General features: G+C 42.9%; 3 protein-coding genes across 4 annotated transcripts; all 3 read right to left on the minus strand.

The window, feature by feature from the left end:
* Positions 1–1,139: 1,139 nt before the first annotated feature.
* On the minus strand, positions 1,140–1,780 carry LOC131214137 (uncharacterized; the record flags this gene model as incomplete). The annotated part of the gene is made up of 2 exons (XM_058208506.1): positions 1,442–1,780; positions 1,140–1,249 (listed from the first exon to the last, which is right to left on the minus strand). Coding segments are annotated over exons 1-2 (449 nt in total), but the record flags the coding sequence as incomplete, so codon positions are not given.
* Positions 1,781–1,947: 167 nt separating this feature from the next.
* LOC131214134 (uncharacterized) lies at positions 1,948–3,273 on the minus strand. The gene has a single exon (XM_058208503.1). It carries the CDS (start codon positions 3,271–3,273, stop codon positions 1,948–1,950), a length of 1,326 nt encoding a protein of 441 aa, XP_058064486.1.
* Positions 3,274–6,042: 2,769 nt separating this feature from the next.
* On the minus strand, positions 6,043–9,596 carry LOC131214136 (uncharacterized). Of its 2 annotated transcripts, none has more exons than XM_058208505.1 (3): positions 9,333–9,596; positions 9,187–9,255; positions 6,043–9,085 (listed from the first exon to the last, which is right to left on the minus strand). In XM_058208505.1, exons 1-3 carry the CDS (start codon positions 9,469–9,471, stop codon positions 8,538–8,540), a joined length of 756 nt encoding a protein of 251 aa, XP_058064488.1. In that variant the 5' UTR covers positions 9,472–9,596; the 3' UTR covers positions 6,043–8,537. The 2 variants fall into 2 exon arrangements, with proteins under 2 accessions (XP_058064488.1, XP_058064487.1); XM_058208504.1 differs by having other exon boundaries at positions 9,157–9,255.
* Positions 9,597–10,180: the final 584 nt, after the last annotated feature.

Here is a 10,180-nt window from a genome sequence, read left to right on the forward strand (position 1 = left end):
CCGAAATAGAGGAGTACGGTTGTGCACAAGAGCTGCGGGACTACGTGTATAATATATTGAAGTACGAGGATATCACAGTAACCAGTGCAGCACTGTTAGTGAATCAGTCCAATAGAAAACGATTAATGACTCTGATATCGCAGCTTTGACCCTTTGAGCAAGTAGGGTGGCCAACCGTGCTGCACAGAGTTCCAGCCTGGTGAGAGAGTGGCTGTTCGTCAGCGAGACTACCTTTGATTTCGCTGTGAACAGTTGTGTCGAAATGCTTGAAGACGTTTCCGCTCGAATGTAGCAGCATGCACCATATGCATTTTGTGATGCATCCGCGAAGACATGTAACTGAATACTTGTGGATTTTCGTTGTGAGACAAACCGAGGAATTTTCAGCTCGCGAAGTGAGTTTAGAGTGTGATGAAACCGTTTCCATTCATCATGAAGTTGTGATGGCAATTCTGTGTCCCACTCCAGGGGTTTACCATCCATCTTCACTGTCCACAATTGCTGCATGTACAGTTTTGTAATGAGTATTGTTGGTCCCAACAATCCTAGTATGTCAAAGATCTTGGCGATGTATGATAACACGATCCGTTTCGTCAGTACGTTTGCCACGGATGGTATCTCTATGCGGAAGCGTAGCTTGTCGCAACTTGGTTCCCACATGAGCCCTAGAGTTGAAATGGATTGGGTGCTGTTCCACTCATGGGTTGGATGAATTGCCAGATCTTGAAGGATCTGTCTATACATCTTTTCTACGTCTGCCACCAGTGCTATCGGATGCGATCGGAATCGCAGCATGATCGCGTACAGATCTTGTTGTACAGATGTCGTTCAATGAAGTTCCCGCACTTGTTTTGCACGATGCATCGAAAACGACCCTGACCTTTGTGGTTGTGCTTGTTTCCTTGACAACAGCATGATGAGGAATGTAATAGTGTTGAACTGAATCATCAATCGGTTCAGTAAGGAGTTTCATATGTCCCAATTGCTCGTATTCATTCATAAACTTCTGATACGCTTCCTGCATTTTAGGGTTCCCCTTCAGTCGGCGTTCTACAGACATTAAACGTCGATCTGCAACATCCTTCGAGGTTCCTAAAACGAAGTTGGAGTTAGGCTTGAATGGAAGTTGTACCGTATACCTTCCTGAAGGATCACGAGTTGTGGTCGTTGTGTAGACGTTCTCGCAGATCTGTTCCTCTGCGGACAACGTCGGCTCTTGCTGGATGGTTTCGCCTTGCCAGAATCGTTCCTGTTGAAATAAGGCGGTAGTCGGGTTGCGCGTGGTAGGAATTGATAAAGAGCTTTATTCTGTCTATCTGTCTTCGGTGAGAGTTTGAACGCGACTGACTGTTCAGAATGGAGAAAACAAAGAATGGAGAAAAAGAGCGCGAGCTCTGCTATAGGCAGTGCTGCCGATTGGCAGTGCTGCCGGAACGTCTACATTTTGGTACGCAATTTTCAACAGTTCCATAAACGACTCCAACGATGTATTCGTCGTAGCGACGTGGCACGTCGAATAGGTAGTGCTGTTGGAAGCCGAATTGCCTGCGATGACCCACCCGAACGGTGTTTCAATCAGCCATGGCTTGCCATTACCTAGGGAGCGTTTGTGGCCAGAATGTAGCTTCCAATACATATCACTGCCGATGACGATATCTATCTTGCCCGGGATGTGGAATGTACTATCTGCCAGCGGCACATCGGGAAGGTGCCATGTCGAAACATCGATGAACGTAGTGGGAATATCAGACGCTGGTGCGTCTAGCACAAGGAATTCCATAGTGGTCGAATATGGCCGAATCCTTGACTGCATAGTGGTCCTGATTGCTCCGTTCACCGACTGTTTTGTCTTTCCGATGCCCGAAACCGAGATGTCCACTTTGTTCCTCGTCGTGATCAGCCGACGTGCCATTGACTCCGAAATGAAATTTGACATCGATCCTGAATCTAGTAACGCTCTCGCTTCGTGTTTGGTTCATAGTCATCGATGAGTGTCAGCCAGACCGTCTCTAAGAAGACCATATCGTCGTCGGACTGTACTGACATGGTAACTCTTGCGGAGCCCGTGGTGAAGTGTAACAATGTGTGATGACGCTCACGACATAACCGACACGAATACTCCGATCTGCATTGCTTCACCTGATGGGACGGACTCAGACAGTTCCAGCATAAACCATTGGCCGACACGACCTTCCGACGATCCTGCACGTCCTTGCTCTTGAAGACTGAACAAGTGCGCAACAAATGGGAATCCAAACACCTCAATGCACACTGTGGTTGCTGTACCGCCCGTGGTGTGTCTGTGTCTGTCTTCGCCATTGCAGCATTGGCTAGCGTCCTTCGTGATGCAGAATTACGCCCGCCGGCCACCTTGATCGGGCTCCCCGCTTTCGATGAAACCCTGCTACCCTCTTCGTTGAATCTGGTGGTAGCCTTGAGAATCTGGATCCGATCCTCGATGAATCTAACCAAGTCGCTGTAAACATCCTTTGCGAAGTGCACGGAATGCTTCTCCCATTCTTGGATTGTTGCGTCATCCAATTTCAACAGCAGCAGATTGGATAGTGGTGTGTTCCATGAGTCGACCGGTACGTTTAATTTCTGCAACCCATGCACAAGTCGCGAAAATCCGTCCACTAACTTTACCAAATCGTTCGCACACTCAGATTGTACTGCCGGTAGATGATGTAATTTTTGGTAATATTCGCGAATGAGCATGCGTCGGTTATCGTAGCGCCTAAGTAGAGTTGCCCAAGTGATCGCATAGTTTTCGGTGGTCAGTGAAACATGCTCAAACGGCACTGCAGCCTCTCCAGATAGTGATGAAAGCAAATACTGCAGCTTCGCGATCGATGGTAGCTCCGTTGACGCATCAATCATTGCTACAAATCGGTCCCGGAACGACAACCATTTTTTGCAATCGCCGTCGAATGTTGGCAACTCGATTTTTGGCAACCGTAAATTCGATGCATTTGACCGTCCATACGCGAACAAGGTTGAGTTTGCCATCCCTGACAAATCATGACTGGAATCCTTCCGTTGCCTTTCCCGCAAGAATGATTTTAATGAGCGGTATCGCTCTTCGAATTCAATGCGGTTCGTAATCGAAACATCAATGGCGTCGGTGCTGTCATCGAGCTCTTCAAATTTCGCCATTGCTGCAAAAAAATCCTCCTTGTGTCGCTCCAAGCGTTCCAGCTCCTCCGGAATCTGGATGACTTGCTCTTCGGAAAACGCATCCTTGAACCTTTCCAGTGATGAAGTGTTCTCCATTGCAATTCTCTTCTTTAGCTGGGCTGATTTTAGTTTTTTATCCATTTCGTTGTATGGGATCAACTTGTATGTTCTGGAATTTTCTTGTGAATACTTGAAACGAATCGTTTGCTAGCGAAGCGCGCGGGCGTTCAAGGTTGCCGCCTTTGGTGGTGTGTGTAACGCTACCGCCGTGCCTTAACGCTGTCACATTGTTGGTGCCCATCGCGATGATCGTGAGCTGATGACGATCACAATGGGACGCTTGTGATGTCACTGACCGTTACTCTTGATTGCAGAGCCTCGTGTTCACCGAAGAAACCGTAACTACACCAAGCTCTTGATTGCAGAGCCTCGTGTACACCGAAGAAACCGTAACTACACCAAGCTATTGATTGCAAAGCCTTGTGTACACCGTCACTACTAATGAGTTTAGATCTATCCGAGGTCAACCCGATCCGGTTCGAAGGACCAAAAAATGTATGAAATATCCCGAAGAAAAGTGTTTGTACGTCCGTTCTAGAAGAGTGTTCAACCTCGACTGCTTTATTCCGAGTATTGGTCTGACACGAGAGATATACACCTGTCTCCCTCTCAACACGCTTCTTCCTCTAACCTTGCATAATTCCAAACTGTGGCCCTGACGATAGACCATTGCGAGGAAACATTCTATTAACAATTTCCAATTGTACGGTGAAATTCAAAGGAAAAGAGTTTAGCTCAACCGAAATTGTCATCAAACCGAAAATTTTAGATGGCGCCTTCCACAATCTCGTAATGAGTATGCAGCCGCATAAAACTCATGATAGAAAAACAATACACCAAACGACATTTGAAAATCGCAACCAGCTAAGCCACCAGCTAGCTATCTTGCTTACCAGCTATCTTGCTTACCAATGTTGTTTTTTGCCCTAATCGTATTTCTTTGGATATCGTACAAACGCTCCGAAGACCATAGAAGGACAAGATTGGAAATAAGAGCCGCGCCGTCAAATGCAAAAGCAGAGAGCCTCCAGCTCACGTCGATCTAATGCAGTTCTAAGTGCGAGAACGCACTTCCTTTACCCCCCGGAGGAGTTATAAGTGCATAAACCATGGAGTCATGAGCAATTATCATGGATTAACGTAACGAGCAATGGATTAACGAAATAGACGGTAACGGTCAGTGACGGTACCCAAGCTGACAAAACGCATACATGCATTTGTCAACTAAACATAGGGATAAGAAATTAAATTGTATTAGGGCACTCTGATTTGAGCCTGCGATGCGCTCTTGCGATCTTGCGATCAAGACGAATAATTATATATCAAAAATCTCTTACAACTTACGCCTAAGTTATTACGCCAAATATTTTTTTACGTTGTAAGAAAATTAATGAACAATGTGATTTACGCGACGATACGATTCAAAGGAAAATTCGAAGGTGAGGAACTTATCATTCCAAGGATTCTAATGATCCCAACCGGTATGCCGTTTGAGTTTAAAAGACTTCAATTTCCTATCCATCTTGCATTCGCCATTGACCATTAACAAATCACAAGGACAATCCGTAAAAGTTTGATGTCTGAGTTTGGGAAATCATTTTTTTTCCATGGTCAATTATATGGCGCATGCTCACGACTCAGAAAACCATCTCCGTTGTTTGTTCTTGCGCCTGATAATAAAACAAAAAATGTAGTGTATCTGAAAGTGCTTAACCGAAGAAAAACAAAAAGTATAAAAAAGTTAAAAACTATAAAATAATCGTTGAAATACTAGATTTTTTTTATTTATCCTAATCCTAATACAAGAATGAACTTCTGTATGCTGTGTATCTGTATACTTATTGCCTCTGAGGAAGAACAATGTTTGCAGGGTCTGTTAATAAAGTATATTTCAAACCATAAAATTGTGATTTTCTTATTGAAGCCTATACCTTAATGAATATTCCGGGTTGTTAAGGTTTAATTCATAACAAAATCGAAAAACACTAACGGAGCACGGAAGACAAAAATCATCGAAGAGAAAACACATTCTTTTTCGCAACATTTTTATCTAATACTAGCAGATCCCGGCGAGCTTCGCCACGCCCCATTTCATTCTCATTTCTAGACTACCCGGCGTTTCAGAGGATCGGACTTCTAGATGACGTCGATCGGCTTCCCTTCCCACCTCCCGTTGTTCCTCCGTTTCGAACGATCGGCTTCTCTTTTCATTTCCCGTTACTCATCCTTTTCAGACAATCGCGATTCCCGGTAACGTACATGATCGGTTTCCCTTCCCACTTCCCGTTGGATACATGCCAAAACTCACACCAGCTGCATTTGGCTCAAATTACTTGAAAACTATCCGAGCGTAACTGAAATGAGCTTAGATTTTGTATGGGAGCCCTCCTATCTAAAGAGGGGAGGGGTTTCAAACATTCACTAAAACATTTCCCCACCCCTAAAACCCCCGCCTACCAAATTTGGTTCGATTTGCTCGAAAACGTTGGAATGGGACGTTGCGTATGAGACGTTACGTATCGGTCGTTACGTTACGTTACGTTTGTATGGTAGCCCTCTCTCCCCGGAGCTGTGGAAGGGTCAAACTTTCCTATTCACAATCCGGGTTCACAAAACTACGCTTTGCAAAATTTCAAGCGGATTGGTTCAGTAGTTTTGGAGAAAAAGCGGTACATACAGACAGAAAGACAAACAACCATTTATATATATATAGAAGATTATGAAAACACAAGTCAGATTGCTGAAAATGTGCATGATATCTATTCTTTTATTACTGCCATTATTTCAAAAACTTTAAATGTGGTAAATTCCTTCTTTCTTTTCTTCTTTTCCTTTTTCTTTTTCTTCTTCTTCTTCTTCTTCGTCTTCGGCAACAATCGCTGGCACAGCGCCAACCACCGTGTCACGCCAGAATCAGGAATAAAAACCATGTCCGGGTTTACGTGACAACGGGTCCCAGGATTCCAACCCAGGTCAGCTGCGAGACAATGACAAACGTTATCGACTGCTCTATCGACGAGGGTATGATAATTTCCTACTATGGCCAAAAAATATCAAAAATTCACTTATAACTCAAAAGTTCTTTGTTAGTCTTCTAACACATCGCTCAATAAGTTCGCAGGATGACATATAGATGGCGAAACAAATACAGAATCCTTATGATTTTTAGATAGCACCAACCTTCAAACGATATCTGTCAAAGTTTCATGACATTCGGACTATTATTTACCAAGTTACAGTGTGAACAATTCAATCAACTTTTGTAAATTGAAAAAAATGGAAAAATCAGAATTTCGTGTGCTCATTAAGCATTGCTTTGTGATGGGAAAAAATACCGTGCAAACTAAACAGTGGCTTGAAAAATGTTATTCGGACTCTGCTCCATCGAGGCAAATGGTTGAGAAGTGGTTTGGTGACTTTAAACGTGGTCGTACGAACACCGATGATGCTGAATTGGTCGGTCGCCGAAATGAACGGTCGCCCAAATTCGGCAGTTACTGAAGGAAACATACAAAAAGTCCACAAAATCGTCTTATCCGACCGCAAATTGAAATTGAAGGAGATTGCTGAGGCCGTAAAGATATCAGAAGGCAGTGTGTTTACCATTTTGCATGAACATTTGGGTATGCGGAAGCTTTGTTCGAAATGGGTGCCGCGTTTGCTAACACCGGACCAAAAACAACAACGAATCGATGATTCTGAGGCATGTTTATTTAACCGTGATAAAAAGGATTTCTTTCGTCGCTACGTCACAATGGATGAAACATGGATCTACCACTTCACTCCTGGGTCAAATCGGCAGTTGGCTGAGTGAACACCAGCCGGTGAAAGCCGCCCAAAGCGCCCAAAGACTCAAACTTCTGCTGGCAAGGTTATGGCCTCCGTATTCTGGGATAGTCATGGTATATTGTTCATAGACTATCTTGAGAAAGGTAAAACAATCAACAGCGAATATTACATGGCATTGTTGGAACGATTGAAGGCTCAAATCGACGCAAAACGACCGCACATGAAGAAGAAAAAAATTCTCTTTCATCAACAGAATGTACCGTGTCACAAGTCTATGAAAACGATGGTGAAAATGAATGAATTGCACTTCGAATTGTTGCCCCATCCACCATACTCGCAAGATTTGGCCCCCAGCGATTATTGGCTGTTCTCGGATCTCAAAAGGATGCTCCAGGGAAAGAGATTTGGATCGAATGAGGAGGTCATCGCCGAAACTGAGGCATATTTTGAAGGGAAAGATAAATCGTTCTACAAACATGGTATCGAAAAGTTAGAGAAGCGTTGGACTGACTGTATCGCCTTAAAAGGCTGTACTGTACTATGTTGATGAATAAATACAAATTATATCAAAATATTGTTATTTTATAAGCTATCCTACGGACTTATTGAGCGATGTGTTATATTCTGTCATCACCATTAAAATAATCCCTACTTTATGCAATATGAAACATATGTGTTCGAATTTCTATTCGTCCAAAAAGTTCTTTTTAGCAATAGCCTTCAACACATTCTTCGTTTCGGATCCTATCTCAACTATTAATTGCAAAAGGTGTCCTCGGATCGGTCTCATGAGTTTTGTGGAGAAATAATTACGAAATGATCACGAAAATATGACGCAAAAACTTTTTCGTAAAGCGAAAACCACAACACGGTATTCGAAGACAAATATTTCTCGTTATAGTCAATGCCAAAGTATGGTTGCGTTCTGGAAAACTAACAGTCCAATATGATATCAATGCTTCCGTCATACAATTATGTTTATAATAACTCAAAAGACGAACATCACAGACACGAATTACGTATGCGCCTTTAAATAACAAAACATCATGTTTTGCAGTCCTATCTAGGCCAGAAACAGAAACCGTTGTGTTCGGGTGAATTGTTAAGCCAATGAATACTGCATGAAACGAATTTGTTTACTTCAGTTTTGTCAATTTTTTTCTAGACTGTTCGATGAAAAGTGGACTTCGTAATTTATAGCAACACAAAGCTACATTAAATGTTGTTGCATACATTATTTCTTCGGATGTTTCCACCTTATTTGATCTTTGCATTTTTCTTGTACTTTTTCAAAATGTCAGTAAACACAAGAGCAGCTATAACTACTATCCAACTACTACTATTAATATGAGTCAATACTCTCCTCTTCATTGTTCTACCTTATCAAATTTTTCTCAACCAATTGTCTCAAAGACGCAATATTACCGAAACTAATCCAAATGTCCATTATTCTTTAACAGTATTCCATTACTTTTATATCTTTCTTTTACTTATATATATACATACTACCTTTAGGACGAACCGTTCATCAACGCATCGTCTTTGTTGATAATTTGTTCTGCTGTACTTAACGTCATTGTTGTCCCCACAACACTTGTTGCTTTGGAACTAGTCAGGCTATGCAACGACGCTTTGGTTGTTTGTTGTCCGCCCGTTTGTATCGATTCACTCTGCACTGTTGATTGGTGTGGCGTAGGATCCTGTTTGTGCCTGCCACAAGAAGAATCATCAACACCCCGCGAAGCTGGAATACGGCGCAAGCTAGACTTGGAGCTATTGCCGAAAACATAAGCGGCTGTAGAGATATCGGAACTTGTACCATTCGTATTACTGATCGCCAAAGTGACATGGTTCTGAGCTGAAGATTGTGTCTGCTGGTTCCGCTGTGGCTGGATTTGCTTGTTACTGCTGGTACTGACAGTGTTGCCTTTATAATCCACGCTTTCGCCTCGATTGGGTACGTTCATTGAACTGAAAGTATCGGTTTTGCTGCAGGTATTGATAGCACCGGTCGTCTTATTCGTTGTCGTTGCAACCGTCGTTTGTGTGTTAACATTAGCTTAAAGGCAAAACAAAAATGTGAAAATGTCTAGAAATGGGCCGTAATTGTAAACATGTAATTGACGCTACCTGTTTGCAATGACAGCATCTTCGGTTTACCTTTTTGTGATGAAGTTTTCGCCCTTCTTCGAAGCCGCTGCTGCACCCCATCGTTCGACGAGTTACTCTCTGTTTAGGGTAGCAAATAACGATAGAATTACAGAAGCGTCCGATCGCCGTTTACAGCGTTCCAAACTGTTACTCACCATGTTCAATATTCATACCCCTCACCCAAGATTTTTCCTTCCAGTCGCCCCAAGTTGTGTAGTGGCCATCTTGTTTAACAACCTGCTCGTGAAAGTTTCGACCGTTTGCGTCATCCTGTTGTGTTTCCTGCTGTTGCATTGGCTGTTGTCTGTTGCGATCATTGAGCTTTCCATTACCACCCGTATTATTTCTATCGGTACATGATGCACCATCTCTTTTTTCACTGTAGCCTCTAACATTGCGGTTCCGTCTATCCGAATAAGCATTACTTCGTTGCCCTCGATCTTTAACCAGTACTTCTTCTTCGTTTTCAGTGCTAAGCGTAGCTATAAATACAGGAAAGTTTTAAAGAATCCAAATGTGTGAAACTATTAACTATATGAAACTAATATATAAAACTACTTTGGGAAGGCATCGCGGAGGAATGTTTAAAAATAGCTGTTCCCGGCGCGCGTCGCCACGCCTCTATCTGGCGTTTCAAGAGAACTTCCCGATGACGTATCCGATCAGTTTCCCTTCTCATTTCCCGTTACTCCTACTTTTCAGACGATTGGGCTTGTCGGTGACGTATTTGTTCAGTTTCCCTCTCCACCTCCTGTTACTCTGCTACAAATGATAGGGTGATGTATCCGATAGGCTTTCCATCTCCCTTAGCGTTGCAAACATGGCAAAACTTGCTCCAACTAAATTTGACTCAAATTGTTTGAACACTTTTCGAGCCTTTTGCTTTTTGCACTTTTTTGCTGAAATTTACGTAAATTTTGTATGAGAACCCCTATGTCAAGTGGCGAAGGGTTTCAAACATTCACCAAAACATTTCCCCTTCCCAAAAACACCCACCGACAGA

Source organism: Anopheles bellator (assembly GCF_943735745.2).
Source record: "Anopheles bellator chromosome X unlocalized genomic scaffold, idAnoBellAS_SP24_06.2 X_unloc_19, whole genome shotgun sequence".
Classification (NCBI taxonomy): Eukaryota; Metazoa; Arthropoda; class Insecta; order Diptera; family Culicidae; genus Anopheles; species Anopheles bellator.

What these genes read in the sequence shown, in the direction of transcription:
- LOC131214136 (XM_058208504.1), bottom strand. Translation starts at nt 9,471, where the DNA reads ATGCAACAGCAGGAAACACAACAGGATGACGCAAACGGTCGAAACTTT. An exon ending in GGGTATGAATATTGAACATG is followed by an intron (nt 9,256 to 9,332) that starts GTGAGTAACAGT and finishes TACCCTAAACAG; the next exon opens with AGAGTAACTCGTCGAACGAT. An exon ending in GATGCTGTCATTGCAAACAG is followed by an intron (nt 9,086 to 9,156) that starts GTAGCGTCAATT and finishes TTTGCCTTTAAG; the next exon opens with CTAATGTTAACACACAAACG.
- LOC131214134 (XM_058208503.1), bottom strand. Translation starts at nt 3,273, where the DNA reads ATGGAGAACACTTCATCACTGGAAAGGTTCAAGGATGCGTTTTCCGAA.